Source organism: Drosophila ananassae, chromosome 3R (assembly GCF_017639315.1).
Source record: "Drosophila ananassae strain 14024-0371.13 chromosome 3R, ASM1763931v2, whole genome shotgun sequence".
NCBI classification, from domain to species: domain Eukaryota; kingdom Metazoa; phylum Arthropoda; class Insecta; order Diptera; family Drosophilidae; genus Drosophila; species Drosophila ananassae.
This window is the reverse complement of record NC_057930.1, coordinates 19,823,490-19,849,614: the sequence shown is the minus strand read 5'-3', so window position 1 is coordinate 19,849,614 and position 26,125 is coordinate 19,823,490. Positions and strand designations below refer to the sequence as shown.

The 26,125-nt window shown below is 42.5% G+C and overlaps 2 protein-coding genes across 8 annotated transcripts in view; one reads left to right on the top strand and one right to left on the bottom strand.

Moving 5' to 3' along the window:
- LOC6497261 (protein sickie) overlaps window positions 1-26,125 on the bottom strand; it is a 155,476-nt gene that overhangs the window by 48,379 nt on the left and 80,972 nt on the right. For 5 of the 7 annotated variants that reach the window (XM_044716266.1, XM_044716268.1, XM_014906113.3 and 2 more), the window contains 2 exons: window positions 20,160-20,530; window positions 356-486 (listed from right to left, as the gene is read on the bottom strand). In XM_044716266.1, the coding sequence (XP_044572201.1) occupies window positions 356-486; window positions 20,160-20,530 (502 nt within the window). Of the gene's footprint in view, window positions 1-355; window positions 487-5,686; window positions 5,962-10,956; window positions 11,202-20,159; window positions 20,531-26,125 lie in introns of those variants that run through there. The other 2 variants (XM_044716269.1, XM_044716270.1) reach the window with 2 other exon arrangements.
- LOC6498279 (xenotropic and polytropic retrovirus receptor 1 homolog) lies at window positions 14,641-17,003 on the top strand. The gene is made up of 6 exons (XM_001962414.4): window positions 14,641-14,804; window positions 14,860-15,185; window positions 15,251-15,585; window positions 15,647-16,354; window positions 16,412-16,578; window positions 16,633-17,003. The coding sequence occupies exons 1-6, from the start codon at window positions 14,736-14,738 to the stop codon at window positions 16,945-16,947; spliced, it is 1,920 nt and encodes a 639-aa protein (XP_001962450.1). The 5' UTR covers window positions 14,641-14,735; the 3' UTR covers window positions 16,948-17,003.

Below are 26,125 nucleotides of genomic sequence, written 5' to 3'. Positions count from 1 at the left end.
ATCCCAGGGGAGCTTTGATTACGGGGGAGCAGCAAAGGAAATACAAAATAAAAGGAATCCCTGCTCCCATCCAGTGACAAAATCTCGGTCATCCCAGTCCCACCCGAACACCGTATTCGAAAGGGCTAAGCTCCGTTTCCCGGCGGAGAGGTGGGCGACTAAGTGCAGCTAGTCCCGGCTTTTCCGGATCGTTGGGGGTTGTTTGCCGTATCCCGGGACCGAAATTTGTTTACCGCCCGTAAACAACGGCTCCCTTTGGCACACACCCGTACAGAAAACCGGGTGGTTGAGGACTTAAAATATTTTTTAATAAATTTCCCACACCCCCCTAGGGGGAGGGAGGGGAGGTACTCACATGGCGTATGGTTTGGCGTGGGCGGGAGCGGACGCACTTTGTCCGGCGGACAGCGACGTTGCACCATCACGGTGGCCGGGAGGGGGATGGCGGTGCCGCCATTGACCTTTGTGTAGGCGGGTGCTATTTGCCTGCAATGAAGGGGAGAACGAAGAGTTATTAAAAAAGTGCATAAACAGTGATATGAAATGGATATATTTTATAAAAATAATTATTTATGGATTTTACGGCCTCCTGGCTCCGCTAACCGGAGCCGTGATGGGCAAGATACTTCTCGAAATGGTTGTCCGCTTATAAATTAATGAACATGTCGCCAAGCCCCTCGGTGCAATAAAAAACATAAAAAATAAACGCAAGAAGAGAAAAAAAATCTTAAAAACTTGGTGATTGCAGTAAATTTTTTACGATTCGTGCCCATAAATTTGCATATGATTGCGAGTATCTTTGTACAACAAAGATACTTTTGTTTGGCGAGTACCAGTCAGGGCTGTAAAAAGTGTAGTTGAGTCTATGTATGTCCTACAATCAAATAAACATTTTATTCTACAGAAAAAATACAAAGTAAAAGAATAATATGCAGGCTTAAAATAATTAAATGAAAGCCTCTTAAGTCCATCCCAAAAAGCAACATTTTTCCAGAGTTTTCCATTCAAGTTTGCGCAATTAGTCATAAGACTGATTAAGGAGGCAAATTAAGAGAGAAGTATTAAAAAATATATATAAAATACGCAAGGACTGGCACTAACTTTTAATAAGTCCTACCATAAACTTCTGAACGGGGAGCCCTGGCCGCAGACAGAGCTGCGCGATACAAATGTATCTTGTGGATGCCGACGCACAGTTGTTGCTCTTGGCCATTAATAAGTCAGCCAGGAAAAGGCGGAGGACGAGTAACAATTGTATTAAATGAATAAAAAAAAGGACAATAAAAACAAAGCTGACAGACAAATGAAGTTGCCGGGCTTCCTACTGCAAATTAAATACGCATGCCAGACTCCAGGAGGATGTCTCAGGATGGCAGTCGCTCCTTTCTTTCGTCAAGACACTTTTCCCAGCCATTGCTCAGGAAAACAACATACAAAGGTTGAAGCAAAAAATGCCAAATTACTTTCGTATTATGATATTTGCATTTTATTGTTCAAAATGTCTGAAAAGTTGTTCTTTGTCGAGATGAGTTTTTGACAATCTTTATATTTTTGGGGGCTCATAGGTGGATGCGATTTAAGAACTCTTTAAGTTTAGTAAAAAAATAAATATTATATTTAATACAGTGTATAATTATGTTATCTTTTTGTTTCCATCTTCTTTTCAACTGTATCTTTTCACAAAAAAAAGAAGAACTACTGTTGAACTTGTTATGGGTCGGAAATGGCATCCGTATCTTTGGCTGGCATCTCATCTGTCTCAGGTCTCAGGTGTCGCATGTCAAAAGCGGCGCCTCCGACGTCTCTTTATTTATTTCATTCCCCCTCGTTGGCCCTCGTTGGCCCCCATTGCGCAAATTGAATTTACATCTTTAGTACGCATTTTTGATTTGTTGCCGGGAGATGCAGAGATTCGCACAGATGCAGAACCAGAACCAGAATCGGCACCAGAAGCGGCAGCAACAGCTGCCAAATGTCTTTGACCTTTGGTGGCAGACTGAATGAGCTGTGCTATGTGTGCGCTGCTCATAATAGCTGCCACTGTGGATGGCTGATTTCTCCATTGCCTTGGTGGCATTCACCTGTGTGTGCCCCCCGCTTCCCTGTCACCGCTTCCCTGCTCCAGCAGCCCACGCAGTTTTGGACCAGTCTCAAAACATTTCCGTACGACGGCGAGGGGCAATGTTGATGGCATCTGTACAAATATATATAATGCACTGGGCAAGTCCTGCAGCTCCATCTTTGCATCTGAATCTGGCCCCAGCCCTCCCTTCGACCGACCATTAGTTTGCATTGCATTTTTCCGCTGCTACTGTGCCTGCCGTGTGTACAATGTATCACTTGAGTTGCATTTGTCATGGCAACAGCTTTTGAAAGCCTGCCTCTGAAGGGGAGTCTACAAAAACACTACAAAAAATATATATTTTTCAAGTCTTCATATTTTTAGAATAGATATTCAGAAAGCTATGTAGTTCTTTGTTTTCTCAGTGCAGCTGGAAACAAGGTAGTGTATATGGACATGGAGAAGGCTCTACCGGCTGTGACCATTTTGGGCATTTGCCAGTTGCCTTTTATGCAACATCTTTCGCTTTTATTATTGCCAGCCAGGCTGGAGTTTCTCCGTTTATGGTTAGAAGTTGCAATCAGGCTTGGCCCTTTGGCATTTGAGTTATTTACCAACAAAAGGACAGCGATGCTGCATGCCTCTCCGTTAGCCACATTTTGTTCTCCTCCAAAGACCCATCATGTGGCAGGAGGTCATACAATTTTCATCTCGACCCAAAAACCTCTTGAACTATCCCCCCAGTCCTAACAAGCCGTTAAGTGCAGAGAATTTTCATAAATTCGCCACAGCTATTTGGTAGGCTTCTGAATCCGTCGAAGAAACTCGTAGCTATTCAAACCGCATCCAGCAGACACATAATGTATCTCTCAGATAGCCAACCCAAATCTGACTCTTGTGCTAGATTTACGAGAGTTGACTTGGCCGACATGCTGTCAGGCACTCGAGAATAAGTTAAGGCTTCTGAAGAGTGTATTATTTTAATACCCAGTATAAGATTTATTTTTTTTAAGAGAAGAGGTTTATTAATACTCTTAACAGCCATCAAGGTGAACCTTAAAGTACCAGGTATCTTATAGTCTAATATCTTGTAGCCTTCTTACTTTTTACTTCACTCTGCCTTGATGTTTTCGAGTGGGTGTTGAATGCCTGGTAATAAGCATAATTATATGCCATTGAGATGGCCAAGGAGTGGAGAACCAACACAGTGCCAAAGTCGAATCAGAACCATATTCACCGACACACATCGTGTTGGCGGAGTCGATGGCGAATGTTTATGCCTTCTAGGTTTCTCTGTCAGGGCTAAATGGAAATCGATTCCACATGTTTATATTGTTTTTCCTCTAAGAACTTCACAAACAATCTCCGGCAATGCACTTTTCCACAAAATGCACTTCAATAGCTACCTCAATAAGGAGAATATTCCCCGATAATTGCTTTGTTTATAAATCCGAAACAGTTTATTGAAAGTAAACAATCTCTTGGCATTACTTGGCAATAGGAAAGTTTTGAGTAAAGTAAACTTTTCATGGAGACATTGAAGAAACAAGAACTCTTTGGAGCGGCTGGCGGAAAGTCTTTTGGGATGCCTCGCCCCTCCATTTGGACCATAATCAACACCGGCTTTGTTCATAACTAAAAGCCATGTCAAAATGTCGCCCGCCATTAGAAACGCTGGTAACGCGATACGCCCGAGAACGTGTTCATTCTTAAAAGTCGTGTAGTCAGCCCTTTGGGAATCCGCTGGATAACTAGAGAGCTTTGGATACCAGTATTATGTTCAGCGTTCTGTAGCTTCTTTTTCAAGTGCAGACATAAAGTCACGATTTTCAGTTATTAGACGGAGCGAAACTTCTCTTGTTTGTGTGGCTTTGGAGACGCATTTTCTCAGCTGCAGCTGCTGCTGCTGCTGTTGCTGCCACAAGAAACAATTAATAGCGTCTGCTACGACCCCCTCCATCCACCACTCCGTTGGCAATCCCTCGGATACAGATACACCCAAGGAGGAGGCTGGGGGGCGGACGGCAAACTCAAAGATGTTTCTCTCAGCAACTCACTTGCTAATGGCTGTCGCCTTCGTCATTGGACTGCCACCTTTTGTTGGCTGGTTGACATCTTTAAATATGCAGCAGGTTGGCTTATGCCACACTGGGGCAGGGCAGCCGCAAAGCTGTAAACAAGCCGCAGTTGCAAGCAGTGGCAGGAACCGCAACGGGCGAGTGGCCGGGCAAACAGTGGCAACAAACACTGGCGGCTGCCTCGAGTGGCCTAAAAGGGGCGAAAGGGAGTCGCAAGCTTACACACTTGGCCAACTCAAGTGCCAACTTCCACATTTTCTTTTTGTGCTTAACTCTCCTGCAGAATGTAGTCTAGGTGGGTGCAAATATTTGTTATAATGGAAGTGCGTAGGGAAACGTATAGTCTTAGGGGTGAGGGCATCTAAAAAGTATCTTGGAAGTTAACCAGACTTTCTGGCCATTTCAGACAATGTGGATGGATAGTTGTGCAACTCTAAACATCACATTATATTCTAACACCCACAGCAAATGCAGCTGACAACATTTTGTGTGTTTTTTATTTGCGTTTGACGAGTGCCACACATGCTGCCACATAGCATAGGGGATGGCAGAACAAATAGGATTTCATATCAGGGGTTGCATCGGGCCTTCTGTTGAGCAGCAAGGCGTTACGCACTCCGAGATTCCCAACACCCGAAACATTTTCCTCGGTCTCCGGTCTTGGCTCTCTTTCAATTATGCAACTTTGGCAAATGTTTTATTTATTGACTTTGAAACAGAATGGGCGAGACAGTGTCGCACCATTTCCATCATAACTGAAAGGTTTTTCGATATGGTGGTTGGTTTTCGAACTGCACCACTTTTGAAGAGTTTTCCAGGGGTGGCCTGCTGCTGGGACACCCAGCAGAGTGCGTCTATCAAAAATGCACTTTGATACATTTGAATAATATTTCTATTTTCGTAGAGCGAGCCGAGGCAGCTGAACCCAGACGATCGCTAGATTATGTAACTCGAATATCTTTCGGGGGAGAGGGCAACAAACTGGGGACTCCAGCAACAGAATTTAGCAGCCGTCTGGCTGGCAGCCAACAAAAGTCCATTCGAGAGTCCATTGAGGTTCAGATCCAAGTGCAGCCGGCTCTCCGATGATCGCGTGTCATCTTCTGTGTCGCTTTCGGCACCTCCAGACATGTGTTTGTCCAAAAGAAGCCAGAAGAGATATAGACCAAGTCGGAACAGACTTTCCGACATTAATTATGAATCTGGAGAGAGCTGGGAAAATTTGCACTTGCTCGAATACATCTTGGGAACCACAAAATGTCATTTCCATTAGCCGCCGAAAGATCTGCACCCTCGGGGCCCTCCTCTGTCGGCCATGTAGCTTCTATAAATATATTCTTTTAGCTTGAGATATTATCGTAAATTTTGTGGAACTCTGTTTTCGTTTCGGGGAGTCGAGAAGTTGATTGACTTGATTTATTGTGCTGACACTTGGCTCAATTCGAATGGCTTCTGCGCGCATGATGACACTCATTAGTGGCCAGAAATGTGGACTGACATTTTTCAAGGGAGATCTATAATTTATAAATGCCCTCCGACTAGTTACCTTCTGACATCCGGTGAGTTGGGTAGGCTGCGACATTTCCGTGAACTTTTTCCGCCGTTTCCCGATGAGGATGCCGATGATGTATTACCCATTTTTAAAGGTTAACCGTTGATTATCGAGACACTATTTTAAATTTGGCATTTAGCTGTTGCTTTGGCACTCGAAACTCTTCACTTGGACACTTGATTATATTGGTGATATTATTTAATAATTACTTACATTTTGTTTTGCGTAAAAAGTTTATGAAAATATTTTTGGCTGTTTTTCTTCCCTAACTTCAAAGACAAATGAAGAAATTAATTTAATGCCTTTTAGGATGTGAGACTATCATAAATTTTCAAGAGATTTTTTACTGCATATTTTTAGTTTCCCCGAGGCATACTTTATGGCTTTCTAAGTTTATGAGAGCTCTTAGCAGAGTGTCAGCTTTGAAAGAAATTAACTTCCTCCTCTATAAGGTATAGCTTTTCATTCCCCCGATTTAATTACACAAACATTCCATTTTCACAGTAATTATAATCTCAGATGTCCTGTTTACTTTGTGTAATTAGTTTGCAATTAAGTGGGATTCGGGGATTCAGGGATGCTGGGATACAAGGACAAATGGCGTTGGACAAATGAAGTTCTGGACGGAACGCCCTCAAGTCAAATCCATCGACAAAAAGGGAAAAAATAATCCATTTTGGGATGTCCAAAACGGAATGTTTGCCCAGCACTTTGATCTCAACCCAAAATACCAACCGGGGTTGCTGGGGGGACCCCGAATTTAATGCAATTAAGTGAACATATTTGCAACTTCCGTGCAAGACGGGGGAATCCAGGCCGGCCGACATTTGTTTTTGATGTATGACTGCCGATGCGGCTAATCGAGACGAGACCGAAGACCTGTGTGGGGGAAGACTATTCAAGTCGCATTTGTGGGTAAGGGATTGTGTTCTTTTTGCCGGTGCTTGGCATAAAAATCAATAACTTCAATTACGAGGATGGAAAGCAGGCCGGATACATGGTAGAACAAAAAAATATTGCGTGTAAATAATACGCACGTGTGCGTGACACGTGAGCGGGTGGCTGCTGCAGTTCCCACCCACTGGGCGAAAGTCGGGCTTTCCTTTTTTTGGAATTTTTCAAGTGCCTGCTAAATGCTCGCAAAGTGGTCATATTTTATAGCACCACCCCGATGCTAAGGGTGCGAAGTTCATGCTTAATCAATTTGTCGTAAAATGTAATGGCCAGAAAGGGCTGGATGCGATTCGATAAATGTAACGAGGGGTTCGACACGTGTGTCGGCGGGGGATTGTCAAGTTCGTTACTTCTTCCATCTTTGACTTATGGGTACTGCGTTTTTTCTCTGATTTATTGAAAGTTTGCAGCGGTTGCGTAATCTCCCTGTCACAGCAACAACAATTGCTTCAATCAAGGCCCGGGACTAGGCCAGACTGAGAAGCACTCGACTCCATCACGGCTGGCTGCATAATTTCCATAAATTGTTGCAAATTGTTCCTCACAAGGCGGCAAGAAGTGCTAGGCAGGCGAGGCTGGAACAGGAAACTCGGCTGACATCCATAGAAATCCATACGGTATTGTACTGGACTGACTGGAATAAATTTCTTGAATATTGAATGGGGTGCTTGCGAGAATTTTGACCCAAGATGACATGGAGTTTGTGGGGTTTGCGGTATGCCGAAATGGGGAAGAGGCTACCTAAGTCTTGGTAGAATAATCCTCTTTAAATGTCCTCCCATTACAAAAGCAACCACCACACTCCACTTCCCATTATCATCGATAACTAATCGTTAGATTCCAACAATATCACGTACCAAACTTGAACCGCAACTTTTTGACACACTTAAAATGCCGACGGGCGACAGTTGAGGAAACTTTCGAGTGGAAGGACACAACGATGTTCTTATCAGAGCGTTGCACTTTTCGCACATTGCATAAAAAGTGGCAAAGTCGTTTAGCCAAGTCTTATCTTTGCCGCCGCATAAAAGGCCCCGAGGGTCGCTCAAGGGAATTATTAAAATTGGTTTTTGAAAATGCATTTTGCATGGTATAGGTATAGTGGTATGGCCCAGGATGGAACTGGAAATTGACGTTTAGTCACGTACAATACGGCCCCCAAGTTGGCCAGGAAAATTATTTAATATGCGGCAAAGAAGTGTCAGAAACTTGTTGAAAGGCACGCACACATCGGTGGTTAGTTTTAGGCCACTGAAAGAAATACAGAAATATAGTCTTAACAATAAATATAGTTTTTATGAGATATTCCTGGGGATTGGAGCTTTTCGTGGAGTGTATGGGCATAGGAAGTGTTGTCGTCACGAACACAAGTTTAGCCAAAAGCTGGGGTGGTAATTGAGGGCTCGGTTTTCGACAGAATGCAGTTTTTGAAAGGAAATTCATACAGAAAATTAATGGGGCCCCCGAAAACCTTTGTTGTTACTGATAGCTCGGCTCTGTCTTAGACAGACTCTGACCATAAATCTAACAATGCAAACGTTCAATCACTCTGGACTCGGGACACCGGAGTGGAACTCCCTCCTAGTTCTTTGGGTTTTTTTTTTGTTTTTTTGTGAGAAACTCCAGCCTGGCGCTCTTGGCACATGCAATGCATATCAAGCCGTGCCTCGACTTTGGCTTTAACAAATAAATTCTCAACGAGATTTATGGGCAAAAAGCCCTCCCCCAAGCCGGCGCAATCCCCTCTTAACTGACATAAAAAAAAATACTTCCATCTAAATATAAACAAAAGGCATATAAAATGAAGGGGCTGTGGGCTATGCCTGGAGCGGGAGCAGGAAACAAATTTAAAAAACGTGCAAATGCACGTGCTGCTCCAAATTTTTGAAAACGCCACATACGAGGGGGCAAGTGGGTGGTTGCCGGACGGGGGAGTGACAAAAAGATGGGCCAAGACGAGGGCTGGTGGGGGTGTTGCCTTATTAGCTCCAGCGAGCAGCGGGGACCAAAACAAAAATAGACAAGTTTATGGAGCAGAAATCAACTTGAAAGAGTCTTTTAGCTTCCGCTTAAATATACAAAGTGGAAAAACGAATGAAAGACAAAGCGAGTGGGACAACGTCGCAGGAGATTACGGAGTGTCACAACTTGGAGATACCCTCGTCTCTTTGTTTTTACGATCGCTGCGCTTTTGAGGCAGGAAAATAAATCTCATTTATTGCTGTCGCAGTAAGGTAAAGGCAGTGTTTACCTTACATTGCAATTTGCTTGGGGCAACCACTAAAACGAGATAGTAAAATTATTAAAATATGGTATTGGCATTTCCTGGTTCTTTTCTGATTTTATGGAGCGAAATAAAAGTTGTGTCTTTTTGCTGGGTATCTATCTGTTGGTTAAAAGACAATCCGAGAGACAAAAGTATTCTCCGTTTTATATGTCAAAGCAAATCAACAATTTGTCACGGCATTTTGCACTGAATGGCTGCCAGGGAAGTGACGGGAAACAGGGCAGAGTGAGGTGGGGTGCAGCAGCTTTATATTTCTTTTTTTGGGCAACTCCAAGGGCCATTTGTTCCCCGGCAACTGGGCCCTTTCCAACTTGCCAGTCGGCCAATTAATTATTTCAAAGGGCCGCTCCGAAGGTGTGGCCCACATCTTGCATATAAATCAGAAAAACATATTTCATAATTGTTTGATTGTCTCTTCGATTGTCGTTGCAATTGACATTTCCGTGAGATGTCGGGAAAGTTAATTCTTGTTTATTGACAAGGCGACAGGCGACAGCAAAGCCAATCAATAGGAATGATAATGTAAATCAATTTGGGTGGTCTTTGCTTTATAAAGAAGGGCTACAATACTCGTATGTTGGATAAGAAAGAGTTCTTCATTGAAGAACTTATTCCTGTAACAACTTTATCATCCATTATGCCATCGAATGCAAGGCCAGGCAGCCAGAAGCTCTCATAATTGTCAGCATAGCCATAAGGAATTTATCCAGCTCCGGCAGACACCCCACTCACTTGCCCCGGGCCATTATCATTACCATAATTAAATCATTAGCGAACGGCGGCCATCAACCAATAATAAACATTTCTCCCTCAACCAGCTACCAGTTATCCGGCTACCGCGTCCCATTCACACGCTTAGCCCGAAGACACTCGGCCCCTATCATTAGTCCAAGTTTTCAGGGGAGTACCTCGGAGGAGTTCCCTACTCAATTGATTTCGATAATTTGACAGCTCGCTTTCTGATATCTCGGATTTCTGGCGGGGCTTTTGAGTTCGATTTTGATCCTGCTTCTGTTGTTCTATGAGGGTTGCTGCCGGCAAATACCTCGGGTTCAATGCTCCCCCACCAAAGGATTTTGACAGCGCCTGTTACCCGCTTGTCAGATTGTCAGTTTGTCAGATGTCACAGCCAGAACACAGTTTGAAAATTGAAAATCCCCAAGTCAGCTGCATCTCTGGCCATGTTTGCCCAACTCTTGCTAACCATAATTAGCTTGATTTCCAAGTACGGGATGCTACATCCTTTGGATCCCAGCTGCCACTTGAATAAAATTAAATTAGAGATCCGAGCAGCACTAAGGAGGCAAGCCGATTCGAGACGGTGATTAATTGAAGACACGCGCCGTCTTGAGACCCAAAAAGAAAAACCGGTTAACAACCAGTCATCAGACATCTCGAGCCTGCATCTGTGATCCCATCCGATGAAACCGAAGATTAGCACCCCTTTGGGAGCCCACTTTTTGGTTTTGTTCTTTCTATCTATTGTCTGCGACTAATTACCCATCGGCTCTAAATTAAAGCCCAGTCAGAAGTGTGTTTAAACCATCTGAGAACTTTCGAGGCAGTCATGTAGAAAGGTGGTAGGTTGGGGTGGAAGAGGTTGATAACAATCTGAATAAATATTACCATTTATTGACCAAAACTTTGGATTTTAATCCCAAAGATACGTAGTTATAACCATGTCTAATGAGAGATTGAAATAAAAGATACATCTTTGAAACTTTTAACTCCAATTTCAACCTCATCCTGCCACAAATAAATAAAGCTGGACTTTAATCTAGGATGTGTTCAGCGCTTTTTGTCTGGCGGCCCATTGGGACACGGTCTGGTCGTCTGGTCTGGTCTGGCCATATATGTGTTTTTTGGGTCCTGTGTGTTTGTCTGCCTTAAGCCTTTTAATTTGTGGGCATTGCGATAAGGCGTTAATTATACTGCGTCCTATATGGAGTGAGAGAAACGCTGACACAGGGACCTTAAAGCCATAAAGTATGCAACAGCCTGTTGGAGATCTTTGGAAACAAACTTTTTTAAAAAGTTGCATATAATCCCGAGTATGTTCCCCGAATATCTATCACTTTGGCTTTGTTTGGCACTCTTGAATAATTATTGCTCGTTAATCATCCTTCACACACACACGCACACACACACGACGAGGTTTGCCGCCATTTATTTTCGCGAGCGGCACGCGTCGTAATTTCCGCCGGAACAAAAACGAAAAGAGACCGTTACACGTCCGACTCGCCGCAACGGTAAGTTGGAAATGGTTCGAAACAAAGAACCGGCTAAGCTGCTACATCAGGCTCACAACATGTTCGAGTTGGATACTACACTTAGAAAATAATATTTGAGGGGAATTAGGGAGGAGAATATAAAACATGTTTTTAAAGATGATAGGATGTAAAAAAAATTACAATAAATATGTTAGGGAATTGTTAATTCTAAATATAGTTTTTCTGCAGTTTCTTCTTTCTTTATGAAATAATACTGTACTAATTTAGACCAAAAAGAGCTCTGTTTTCTTGTGTTAGATAGGCAATACTTATAATTGACATATTATTTTTTAAATATTTTAATAATTCAAAGAAACTCCAGATGAAAGAACAGAAAAATCTCTCTTCCCAGTACTACAACATGTTTGAGTTGGAGGCTCCACTTGGAAAAATTAGTTCTAGATGACAGGAATTTGTTAAACCATTTCAAAAAAATCGAAGTAAGCTTATCAGCTCTGATAGTAATCCAAAGAGATTTTGGATACATCCAAACCTAATAATTTTCAGTGCAACTGTTGCAATTGGGGTGGTTGATTTGTTTTGGGGCAATCGTGTTGTTTGGCTTGGCTTGTTGCATTCGCCTGGTCTAAAAATACACACTGCACTTGCCACATGCGATTGGGGCGCCTCCGGCCGGAGGGGGTCTCCTCTAAAGTTCAATGCTCATGCCCCAGCTGTTGGGGGTCAACTTAATGGCAAACAAGAGCAATTAAGCCGCTCCAAGTTATTGCTGGCTGGCAAACAAATCGTCGCAATTTAACAAAGTAAGCAATTATGGCAAATAGTTTCGAGTCCCATAAACTGTCGCAACTAGCAAGGGGGGCGGTGAGGTGGTCTGCGAATAGGCAGAAAGTAAAATTGTTTAATCATTCAGCTTAATTTCAATCGGAAAACTCGTTTGACACTAAGCCGATCAGGCAAACTGGCAACTAGTTCGGTCCACTTTAAAAGAGACGACTGGAGTGGTCAATTTTATACACTTCCAAGGGAGTTTCAGTTAAAAACAAATGTATTTAAATAATAAATCATCTAAATTTTAAAAACTAAGAGCTATTAATAAGTATATAAAATACTGATTCTGTTTTTAAAATATTTATACTTAATTTTATATTCAATAAAATCACTAACCAACCAAGTTTAAGTTCAACTCTTCTATCCTAATTTATTCTAAATTTTATAATTAATATTTTTAATAAGATATATAAATCTTTAAAAGGGTATATAAAAGTAATATTACTAAGCCCCACAACCATTGACAATTTATAAATAAAAACTGTTTGCCTGGCTTGAAGTTTATGGCTAGTGCATGTTGGGCAGCGTGTCGAAAATATGATTGCAATTACTGGCATGTGCGATGTAGCGCCAAAATCGCGATGATTGAATGACCAAACTAGTTGCGATTGAAAGTGGCGCTATAATTGAACAGGGGTGGGGATTTTTTTCACTCCGAGTGGGCGGAAAGAAAGTGGCTGTCTGCGATTAAGCTTTTAGCCTTTTTTAAAGCGACTTGTAATGATTGGATTTTAGCTCGAGACTAGTTGAAAAGTAAATTGATTTTATTGTTTTGTGTTTTGGATTACAACTTAAAAAAGTGACTTGAATGATTTATTTTCTTAACAGAAAAAAATCTATAGATAATGAAATAGAAGTTCGAATTAGAGACAACCTCAAGGTATAGGGGTTTTGAGACTCTTAAACTTGTTACAAACTTAAAAGAATAAGAACACAAAAACTAGACCCAATAAATCTTTGTTTAGACAAATCCAAAAAGCATGAAAGCCTTTCGCCTGAGTTGCCACAAACAAACACACAGAACATACGGCTAACCGGACCAGATGTAACTCCAGACGGACTGCTCCGGCGACCGACCCCCTTAAGCCCCCTCCCCGGTAATGCCATTAAGCCCCTGCTCTAAAAACACTAAGCATGCATTTTATTGCCTTTTTTTCAAGGCGGCGGGGGAGTTCGAAGCGAAACGGACGGATCCGGGGCACTTTATCATTTCAATGGCAAACGGCGGACACTGCAATGTTTACTTTTCATTTTATATAGTCTGTCCCCGGATCCGTTCCCTCGGATAACCCTCCGGCTCCGGCACTGTTCACTTGCCAGTCTATCCAATTGTTCAACGGTACGTCTATGCAAATATTTTTATTTGCCTTTCGGTTATTGTTGTCCAGCTAGGGGCATCCATAAAAAATGGAATAGCGATGCTGCCGACAACTTTAAGGATAATTTAAGACTGCTTATAGTGGAAATCATGAAACATATTGAGAAAGATAATGATTTGAAGATCTTTTTAATCTAACTACTCACTCTATCTAATCATAAAATATTTATAATAATTCCAGCGTCTGCCCAAGTACTTATATACCCTTTACAACCCTTATTCAAGGGTATCCAAACTGCTGACAGCTTCTCAAATGGCCACTGATGTAGGGCTTAAAATTTTGCAAATGTTGCCACTTTCACACAGGGTTGGTTAGTTTTCCTCTTTCCAGGATGAGCCAGGATAATTTCTAGAGGCTTCCTTCAACTTAATCATCTTCATCAAATAGTTAATGCTCCCGGGGGAGTTAATTACTTCAGTATTTAGCATATAATTATGGGGTTCACCTGTATTCATCTTCCCCTGTCCGGGACTGTCCTTTTCCCATTCAAGCCTCCTGGAAACGGTCCCTTGGGGGCAGGACAAACTTCATGGCCCGCCCACTGCCAATTCAATTTTCCTTTACTACCAAACAACAACAAGAACGGTTAGAGGGGAAACTGTTGGAAAAAGTAATCATCGTTGCAATTGTTTCACATTTTTCACATTGTGTGGGGGTTGGCAGCCGGGAGGAGATGAATGCTGGCTTTGATGATGACGACCGAGGTGAGATGGGAGTCCTTTTGGGCCACCCACTCATCATGACTGGGGATGCCTGTGGACGACATTTTTCTGCTCCCCAATTTTCTTTTCTTATGACTAATGGCTGGCAGCTGAAATCGAATTGTGGGTGTCGATCGAAGGGCCACCGAGCTCAAAGAGTTGCGCCCAGCCCAGAGAAGACTAGCCCTGAGTCACCCTCTTGTCGAGCAAATTTTAATGATATCTCTTCAAACAAGCGGAAAACTCGAAAAAACCGGGAATATATTAAAGCCGACTTGAACATGAAAAGCCAGACAACTTGGAGGAGGAGATGTGGGCGAAGCCGCAGAGTCCTGCGGACATCGTCCGCTAAAACAAAAGCGAAAATGTCAACTTTTTTCCAAAATGGAAAGGGAAACGCATGTCGAAATTTGCGGACAATGGCGAATCCGGGAAACCTGAGGGTACATAATGTCCAGGAGATGAAAAGGATAATCCTCATTCCAAGGTAACTTTCAAGGGACACTGGGTCCTGGGCGTCGACTCTGAACAAACTTATAATTATAAAATCTTCTAATTTAAATTCAAACACAAAAAGGTATCTGTTTCTTAGCTTCAATTGTCTGATAATTTCAACGCAATCCCTAAAATATTGTATGTTTTTTTAAAAGGAATTTAAAAATGAAGTTTGGCAAGACCTTTGAGAGTCTATTAACCGCTGAATGGCGCCAGCAGTATATAAGATATAATGTAAACTATTTATCATTTAGAGGGACTCTGATATCCTCAACCTTTCAAAAAACAGGCACTAAAAGCTATGATCATGCAAGCAGTGGAGGAGGCCCCTGATCCAGCCGAGGCGAGCAGTACTGAGATCAATATGTACTACACAGAATTCGAGAATCATTTCTTCCACACCTGTGTGAAGGAGTTGACCAGAGTCAACAACTTCTTCTCCCACAAGGAAGCGGAGGCGCAACGCAAACTGGCCACATTGAAGTACGAACTGACTGTCGGCCGTGGTCATGGCCAGCAGGGACCGAGGGGCTCCAAGGTGGAAATCGATGAAGCTCATATTTCCCGGGCCAAGCGACGCAAATTACCCCTGGCCATGAGCGAGTTCTATTTGAGGTAAGTTGGGAAGTGAAGTAGCTGGGAGACCACTAAAGATCGGTACACTTCCATCGCCACCTCAGCTTAATAATGCTGCAGAACTATCAGGCCCTAAATCATACTGCTTTTCGGAAAATTTGCAAAAAGTATGACAAGCATATTAAGTCATCGGCTGCAACTAGATGGTACGAAGGCACTGTGCTCCAGGCGCCATTCGTGAAGACCTCAGTGCTGGTCGAGATGATCACAGCCGTAGAGGAGCTGTACACGGAGTACCTCACCAACGGGGATCGATCCAAGGCTATGGCCAAGCTACGGGTTCCGCCCCTCGGTCAGCCCACTCCACCAGTCCAGGTGTTCTTTGCCGCCTTCTTCCTGGGACTCTTCCTTGTGTCAGCTACGATTTGCCTTCTGTCACGTAAGCCCATTATCAATGGTGAGAGATATAGGGATCTCTAATTTGCGACCTTATCATCTAGTTCTTACGCTTAACTTGTCGGATGAGTTCCGGTTTATGTTTTACAGCTTGTATAGGGGACTAGTGGGCGGAATGCTTTTCAGCTTCATTCTGGTCATTGATGTGCACATCTGGCAAAAGATGGGAGTCAATCACATCCTGATCTTCGAGGTGGAACGCCGGAAAGCGTTGGGCGCCGTTAAGGGATTGCTGATATGCAGCTCTATGGGGTATATGTGTACCTTGGGGATCCTGCTCTATTTGTTTAACGAAGAGTTTTATATAAAAGACCCGTACCTCATCCCACTGGCCAATACAATAATAGGATTTTCTCTGCTCCTGAATCCAATACCCATTCTTTTCTCATCGGCCAGATTTTGGCTGATGCGTACCTTTGGGCGGGTTATACTGGCTCCGTTCTATGAGGTAAAATTCGTTGACTTTTGGATAGCCGACCAGTGGAATTCGCTCATTATATGCTCCGTGGACCTCTACTATCAACTGCGGTTCTATTTCCGGTATTTTTGGGGTAGCGAGAATACCTTTGAGTTTGAACCGGACTATGCAGTGGCCGTAATCCGGTGCTTGCCCTCCTGGTGTCGTTTTGCTCAGTGCCTTCGAAGATATATAGACAGCAAAGCCTTTTCCATCGAGTATCTATTGAATGCAATCAAGTATGTCCTGACCATGACTAATGTTATCTTGTCTACCATTCAGATGAATACGAATCGTGAGTATAAAGTTATTAATGAAAAAATTAATCCTATTTTATGGATGCTGGTGGTAGACAATTATGGACACCTGTTTCAGAATCCCTGGACCTGGGCATATTTGATTATGTCGTTAATAAACTCAACTTATTCTCTATCTTGGGATTTATTGATGGACTTTGGTCTTTTTAGAATTTGGAAGGGTGAGAATATATTCCTACGCGAAAGTCTAGTCTATCCCAAGGTGAGTTTTGAAAATCTTATTCTATAACAATAAATAATTGAAAGAAATTTGCAGAGCCTTTACTACTTCGCCATTGTTGAAAACGTGTTGCTGCGATTCGCTTGGATTTTGGAATTTACGCTTGTCTACTTGGGTATTTTAAAGGCCTTCAATGGAAAATCACTTCTGCTCTTCTTGGAGATTTTTCGACGACTGATTTGGAATCTTCTGCGTCTGGAAAACGAGCATCTGAACAATTGCGGAAAGTTCAGAGCCACTCGGGACATATTCATAACCAGCTTGCACCCTAAAGCGGAAAAAGATCTGGAGAAGATGATGGACGAATCCGAAACCGGTATAAGAGAATCGTCGGAAAAAAAGTATGATTAAGACAATTGTAACTCGATTCTTTATCTATTTCCACACAAAAATTACATCAATTGTTTGTGTAGGCTTTTTAAAAATTTTTTTTACAAATTTGAAAATTGTGAAGAATGCATGGAGGCACTATATGGCCACCTTCGACATATCTTCGGCAAAAATCATCCAATTCTTTAGCGGAATACCTTCAACGATTTCTAAGTCGATTCTTCATCATTCTGCATCAAAATCTAAGAAAAGAAAATTTTTTAGATTTTTCTTCAAATTTTCTGGGGGATCCCCTTCAAAATTATGAAGAATGCAAGGATGCCCAATATGGCCCCAATGGATGGCTATATCTTTGCCAATTTCCATCCGATTCATGAGCGGAATATCTTAAACAATTCGTAGATCGATTCTCCATCATTCTGCATCAAAATCCAAAAACAAAATATTTTTAAGATTTTTCTTCAAATTTCCTGGGGGATCCCCTTCGAAATTATGAAGAATGCAAGGATGCTTAATATGGCCCCAAGGGATGGCTATATCTTTGCCAATTTCTATCCGATTCCAGAACGGAATACCTTGAACGATTTGTAGATATTCTTTTGATCTGTAATTTACATTTTCCCGTAGCTGCTTTTCAATTCCTAATTTCCCTTTCCATTTATTTTTGCTTCGATTGCCAACAATTGACAGTCAATGAAGCGTTAACCCAACCCTAGATGCTGGGCAACCAGACTAGGTCTTGCTCTCCATACAAATTGAATAAAATTAATCTCACATTTACCAAATTAAAACCACAAATGGAATTATAAATTCAACACAGAGGAGCAGACCATGTGGAAAAAACCAAGCCCGCAGGACAGCAGAAGTTAAGCCAGACTAGGCTGAGGACAGACAGGACAACAAGGACCACGAGGATGCTTGCCCAGAGGACTTGACAACTTGTCGTTGGAGAGTGGCCGCAGCCAGGACGAGTGCATTGTTTGGAGGATGAATGAAACAGGAGGAACAGCCGGACCACCAGGAACAGGGGTAACAGGAGCTGTTCTTGTTCATGGTCACGCATAAATGCATGCGAATTAGAGGTCCCAGGGAGCTGACGCACGTGGGGGGATTTGTCCTTTCCAAATCGAAGGGGGTGTGTGCTTTGGGGCCCTTTCCTCGACCTTCTTGCATGGGAATTTCCTCCCCATTAAAGGCAACCTCGTTTGGGGGTTACTTTCAAGCCAATTTTAGGAGGAAATCCCCACTGCAAATGCCGTAAATACGTTCTTGTGGGAACAACATATTGCAAAGTAATTCGGAGCTATAAATGCTGCTACGTTTTTGGATTTGGGGTTGAAGCTCGTCATCAGCTGTTTTTTGAAATGTCGAGCATATTAAAGTAAATTCCTGGCATGTACTTTTGATTTTAATTATGTGCGTCGGAGCAACATGTTGCTCCTGCCAGCAGGTTGTCGCAAACAAATCACCGCCAGTCTGTTAAAAAAATAGAGAACTTGGCAAGTGCCATGAATTTGGAATTCTCCCAAAACTTAACTCCAACCAAGAAAGAAAAACTCCGCAGCTGCTGCCGTTAAAATGCTTTTGAATTTTGCATTGGACAAGCTAGCAGCCACGACGACTGTCGCTAATGGTGCACTGAAAAAAAATACTACCTAACTAAATAAAATATTTTTATTGACTTCAACCTACAAGAAAAAAAATATAAATGTATTTTGGTTTAAACATCTTAACCGTTCACTTTAAAATTGTTTTGTTTTCGTGTATTTATGGGGGTTGCAATTTTGTCACCACTCCGGCGACCCCATCCGGGCCCGGATCCGGATTGGGGTCGGGGCATCCCCCATGCTGTCCGGGTCTAGGTCGACAGACCGCAGACATTATAAACAATGCTCTGGAGGTTCCCTCTGGTCGCAGCACTAGTGAAAGTTTTATGGCGCAACTTAAAATAAACCTGCTGCGTGTCCTCGTCCTCCGCCCTACCACAAACTAGGCGCAAGGACGACCATAAAAATCCTTTGTAATTTATATGTCTGCTCGACCAAAAAAGCGAACGCAAAACATTTCCGTAACGCATTTAAATTTCATAGTCAGTGAAAGTCATCAACACATCGGCGCGGAGGCGGGGTAAATCGAGGGGGAGACACACAAAAGCTTCCGTTTCCTGTCTGCAGCTCCAAGGATATCCCCGAGGGTTGCAAACACAGACCCCAAACCGAGGGGGAGTCAAAACCGAGGCAGACCTCCCTGCAGACATTTGGCAAATAAAGTTTTCTAATTTTGCCATCTTCATGCTTTGAATTTTTCGGAGAGCACTTTACGGAGTTTTCCCCCCTCGAAGGCAAGAAATGCCAAGATTTTCCTCTCTTTAAACTTGTAGTATGCCAATTTTGTTTGCTTTTCTGGAGTTTTTCCTGCCGTTTGTCCGATGACATCTGTTGACCGTGGTGTGAGGCGGAACCACATAAAAAACGGAAAGAAATAAAGCTAAGCCAGGACCCAACTGCCTGTAATTTCCGGCAAACAAACCAATAAATCATATTAAACTTACTGGGAATTCTGGAAAAGCGTAGAAGAAATGCTCCCCGGATATCTTATGACGGTCTAAACGAAATTCAAAGGAAATCTCTGAAATGGGATATGCAATGTTTGGAATGAGGGGAGTTTTTTTAAAAAATATAATATTTGGGAGTTGGTAGCTTATCCTGGTTGGAGTTGACAAGCGTCTGACTTCAAATAATGATGCAGCCAACACGTGGGCCAATTTTTGTGCGAGAAAATAATGGAGACTGAGGAATTGAAATGTAATTATAGTAAAATCAAAGGGATTTGGTGGGATGTTTTGGGTGAAATTTTAATAAATTTTAAATCAAAATAATTCGTTATAATTTTTAAACTTTTTCTTTACGAGATAGTCCTGGAATCGAACGATATTATGATTTGGAAAATATTACTTGTTAAGATCTTTGCTTCTCTAAAAATTTTAATTTCTTTTTAATTTATAAAAAATAAATACGTAAAAAACTCAAACTCTAATGTAAAAATATGCTTAGTAAAGACACACACCCAAGACATCCGGTTGGTGTCTACATGCAACCGTGTTGAATAAACCGAACTCCTTAGCAAAGTCACAAACCATCAACTCAATGTGGCCTACAACATATCACAGCCAGACAAAAGCTGCTTGATACATGAACAGAAAAGGTTTTTTGAATTTCAGAAAAGGTACTCACCGGTTCACCATTTCATTGCCGTTTTCCAAAGACTGGGCGGCCAACTGTTGGGGGGTTTGCTGTTGCTGCTCTTGCTGATTTTTATCAGCCAGGTGAAGACTGGCGCCTGGAGGCCTCAAGCTGCCGCCCAGGCCGATTCCCAGAACCGAACCGCCCGATAGAGCCGTCGAGGATCCAACTCCCCCGCCGCCGCCACAACCGACGCCAATCGATTTCGTCTGCTTGGCCTGCTGCTTGAACCGGCTGAGGGCGAAGAACAGGGCCAGGACCGCCTTCAGACGACCGGCACAGATGTCATTCGTGGTGATGTTCTCCAAGCCGCCAACCGACTGACTTCGCAGCACATGCAGACACGAGTTGACGTTGTCGAACTGCCAAAAAAAGAGGGGAAAAGGGGGTTAGTATTCAGTCAAAACATGGTCTTGGCAAGTGGCCATCTATCTTAGATTTTAGAGGAGCTACTAGAGCTTAATCAGGGGCTTGATTTAACAGGAACTAGATGAATAATACATGGGCTTGAGAGGCTTCTTAACTTTATCTAAAAATGTTTTCTGAAATCTTAAGAAACATCTTAGAAAGCCTAACTGTCACCGTATGGCTTTTTTAAAAGCTGGATTTCCTTTCTTCGTTCAATATTGGATTGAAAGAGATTTATTTTCGAATAGAATATTCTACTGTTTAGCTGCAATGATGATTCATCGTAGAAGCTCTTGGAGATGCCTAATATAAATGTAAATCCTCGAGCTACTTTATCGCCGAGCCAGCCTTCTTTGGCGCCGTCAGAGTCGTGATTTTGACATGACTCCCAAATGAGGCTCCCAAAAGCCTGGTGTATAAATGCGTTTTTTATAGCTAATTTGCCTGAACGTTTTTAACTGCTTCACGCACACGACCGGGCCAGAAAAACCCTTCGGAAAGCCGAAACGAAACAAAAAATTGACATTAAGATAAAGTGTTCAGACATCAACTGCTGGGGGAATTGCTGTCCGCCACCTCGACCCCTGGAATTCTCATTTGTCAACACCGGGAAAACAATGAGTGACAGGTCACGATACGACTGTAAGATGCTCTTTGAAGTGTTATATCAACGGTTGATAAAGGTTCTTTTCCAATTTTAAAAGTTCTATCATACATAATTGGAATGGTGCCATGAAAGTCTAAACATTAATGTAAGAAGCTTAGTTTTCTTTTAAAAATTAAGATACAAATCTTGTCAGTGTTACATAAATGTTAATGAAACTTTGTTCTTCAAGCCCTTAAAAATTGAAGTCAATTTTGAAGTTGCAATCTATGCAACATGTTTCTGGAAAATGTATTCTGTGTCATGCAACACGATTAAACACTTTAGCCCCCACACACATTCCAACTTTTTCCAGAGGAAAGATTTAACAAAATATTGCCAACACGCTTCCGAAAAGCTGCACAAATTTGTCTTTTGTTTCGTTTCATATTTTTTGGACTTGCCACATTGTCATGGCGGTTGTAACAATTTAACAAAAAATATATACACCGAATAATAGAACTGGGAGCGAATGTCGAAAATCAAACCTGACAACTGACATGACAGCAGACAAATGACAAACGTCTGCCGGCAGTGTGCACTCAATTTGCCGGCCCGGGCCCAGCCCAGCCTGGCCTGGTCCACAAGAAGACATCGATGCAGAATCTAAAGTTATCTAACGAGTTGACAGCAGACGAAACTTTAAAAGGCTGCCTGCCAAACTTATATGGCAAACTTTATAATAACTTTCCGACAGACAGAATAGGAGCAACTTTTCGCCCAATGACTTTGGCAAACAATTGAAAAACTCCAATCGCAGATAGGTTCAAGTTCAATGCCGTGCCATTATCTGTATCCAGATACTTTGTCTTCGCTTAACATTAATTTTTTGAGATTTTTCCCTTAGCCCCTGGGCTGGCTCAATTTGTTGCATTATAAATTGAGGCAATAAATTTACATTAATTTCTTTGGTCTCTGCTTTGTCCAAGGAAAGTTTGTCCCAAGAAGGAGACTCTGTGCGGTTCTGTAACTTTTTAGGTTTGATTTTCGGATAAAATAAGAGTTATTATTTAAAAAAATTATAATCAGTGGCATGTTAATGCAATGATTGCATCATCAAATTCTCATTGGTTTTGCATAATTTACTCTGGTGCTTACATCGACCGATCGGACCATTTGTTAGGGCCAAGTTAATGGTGCCAGTTCTCCATTAGCTCACTTGACAACATCATTTCTTACCAACGATTGCCGGGCTAGCACCCAGGGTGCTATCGGTCGATCAATCACGCGCCGCGTTGACAGCTGCAAGTGTCAAACAGAGCGGTGCACTTATTTATGCCCCACAATTCCACGCTGCACGCCGCCCACAGAAGCCGCACCAGATACTAGTCGATACTGGGGAGATGTGCGATGTACGATGTGCCCCTGTGTGTGGCACAGTTAAAGCCCATTGAATCGCTGGTGTAAGCAAAGTGCATTGAAGACCCCGGCTTACGTAACATGCAACAAAAGTCAAATAAACCACAATAGATGGGCGCACGAGGAGTGGGGCTGTGGCACATGCAAGCAAGTCAGCACAAGATGCAACAATATGCGGCAGCTGTTGCCTCTCAAAAGAAGACAGAAAACCGCAAGTTGAATGCAGCGAAATTGCGATACCCCAAGCAAGGAGCCTCGCTCGAATTTACAGACACAGCCCAGCAACATGGGGCAGCAACAAAATGCTGGGCAATGGGAAGTGCAACTCGAATACTGGTGCCCCCACAAAGAGTCTCTGCTTTCGGCCACACTCTCCGGTTGCCCAAAAAAAAGGGCCAGAAAATAAATGCAAATAATATTGTTCACATTGAAGTTGTCAATTGCAGTCGAGAGCGAGGCTCTTATCAAGGACCTCTTCTCTCGGAATGGAATGGAACAGTGGTTCGGGGATACATTTTTGAAAATTATGAGAAATATTAAGGAGGACTATTAGTAATCTAAGGACCAAATAAACTATTGGAACTTGAAGTTCCACTCAACTTATACTCTGATATTACCATTTTCTGCTATCTATTATTTTTTTCACTGTAATTTTAAACTCCATTTTAAATAATGGAACCTCTCAACTGGCCTTCTGTTCGCACAAAAAAAATGAAGACAACACACTGACCAGACGAGGCTCATTGTCACTGGACGCGTCATTAAAGCGAAGCCTTGGGCCAAAAAATGATTGAGGGAGATTGTATGGGAGAAAAGGACGAAGGAGCCAGAAACTGCAGCAGTCTTTATTGACATTCTTCGATTCGATTTTTCTATCTTTGCGTTTGTGTGCCAAGCGCAGGAAATTCCAGAATCGCACTCGACGCATTGCTGGTGGCCAGTGATGCCGACCAGGACGTCCAGGACGTCCCGCTCCGGTCCATCCTTCTCTGTTTCACTCACTTAATGCGAATTTATCGCAAAATGCAATGCAACGCTGCTCCTTCGCTCCTTTCATCCGCCAAAGGATTAAGAGTGGTCAACAAAGACGACGTAAATGAAAAGGCAAACTGGGGGAATCGGGCAAAGGAATCGAATTGTTCGGGGGCGTGGCGGAGACAATCCTTTGTTAATGGTGCTAAAGAGTTGACCGGGCCAACGCAGGACACGCCGGGCCACCACTGAAGTCAAGTTATCGCCCCCCACCACCTATGTGGCATGACACTTTATATTATATACAATCATGTGTATATAAAATTTCATTTCGCCTGATTTATACCTTAAAGCGATGGGCTATAAATCAAGGTAGGCGTCTGTTGGCCATCTCTCTTTCCCAAAAACCCGGCGGCCAAGCCTATTTTTTTTAATTAACCGCCGGCAAAAGGTATTATACAAAATAAAAAAAATAAAAACATTATTCAGATGCATGTGTGTTTTATTTTTTTGGTATTTTTGTCTGTGATTTCGAACACAGAACCAATATGGCTTTATCTCCGTCCGTCTGGCAGGTGGGTCGGTTTGGTCGAAAATTGAGTTATTTACTCTGTATGGGTTAACTACTATTTGGGGTGGAGGAAATGCGCCAATTAAATTACTGACTTAACGTAACCGGAATCCACATTTTAAAATGTGTGGGCCGTGGTTAAATGGATCGTGAAATCGCGAATCATTTAAATGCGAAAGACTTGTAATTATGGCAACATTTTTTAACACAAACGGGATTAAGGAACAAAAGCCAGAGACTTAACTTTCGAAACTACAAAGCATCGCTACACACCCATTGTTCCCTTCGACTTTAATCCCCTTGTAGTCTCGAGTAATTTTAGCTTCTTCAAACCAATTAGTAACTAATTAAAATCTCAAAATCACACACTCATACCGAGGACTCGAGATCCTCGGGCTGACTAAGAGCTGGCTCAGACTCCTTGGCATTTCGAAATCAATAACCAAAATCCACACAAATTCCCAGAATCGCTCAAAACGAGAAAATTCCATGACAATGGTGAGCAGACAGAGAGAGTCGAAGGATTGCAGCCAAATACTAATACTTCGATTGAAGGGACTCGGGAATGCCATCGTATGCCATCGCCAAACGGCAAAACAATTTCAATAATTTCAAGTGTCCTTCGTGGCCGACAGAAGTCACTCACCCACATAGTTTCGAGAACGATTTCGGACAATTGTCGCCAAAGTCACGAGTACCGTGGAGCGATAAGAAATTGCCAAATAAAATAAAAATAAAAATCAAATGAAATTGCCAAATCGCAAAGGGCTAAGACTAAACTGTAAATTCAATTTACGAATGACTGGAAGTGCAACACGCGTACTGCACAAACAATTTTTTCGGCCAATAGCCTGAGACGTCGACGGCCAAAGGCCAAGAGCTGGAGCTCGAGCCAAATGCGATTTGATTGAAGTGAAGAAATGTAATTGAAATTGTCGGACATATGTGAGTGCAGGAGACAGGGAGCTTAGGGCGTGGCAAAACAGGGGGCGTGGCAATGGCCACTTTAATTTGGCAAGTGCATTCGAGTGAAAGTCGAAAGGGCCATCAATGAGGAAGTTGAAATAGTTCTATCCGGCGATCGAGATATTGGAAAGTTTGCCGCCAAAACAAAGGGCTTAAGGACTTTTATAAGAGTATATAAGTTTTAAATTTCTACAAACCATTTATAAGCAACAAGCTCTCAACTTATTACCTCAAACTCATACTTATTTATGCACTCAATTTTAAATAAACTTGTATGGCTTTTTAAACATTTTAGCGACCTCCTTAAATTACACCACCTCTACTCTGGAGTGGCTGCCCCTTACCACATCGTTACTTCTCGTTTGTGCTGAAATATTTAGTAAGATTTCTGCGTGTTCGCACAATTGTAGCAACTTTTAAGCAGGCAAACAGAATCGCTTTCAGGGCTTCTCCACTTTTCTTCTTCTCCGCTGAAAAGTGGTTGCCAGAGCGACCTTTGGCAAAGTGCGTGTGCTCCGGCGCATTAAATTGATTGCCATAAAATCTTTCCAAGACGAGGCGCGGCCAATTTTGAGTTTCCCTCCCACTCCACTATGGCTTCTTTTTTTATACATCGTTGCTTGAGAAAACGAGAAATTATTGATAAGTCCGGGGCAGAAGATTGGAAGTTGCTTTTATTAAAAATACACTATCGCCGGTAGAGAAAATGCTATGGAAGTTAAAAGGAAAAGCTGAGGAAAATTGAAGAAAAGCGGAGGAGAGCGCAAATAGTTCGCACACACGGTCACAATTTAAATATGTATTATGATTATTTACTGCCAGCGCAGGTTAAATAAAAATACGGCGAAAAAATAAAAATAAAATGTGCATAAAAAGGAGTTGAACTCGAGATGATGATAAGCTGGGGGATGGGGGAAGGCGGCTGGGGGACGGGGCAGGTAAGGTTACTGGGGGAGGCACCGAGGCACTACTATGGGCTTGGTAAGTGGGGAAAGCATAAGCAAGCAAATTGCACACGCAAGTCCCCAAGCCGCACGC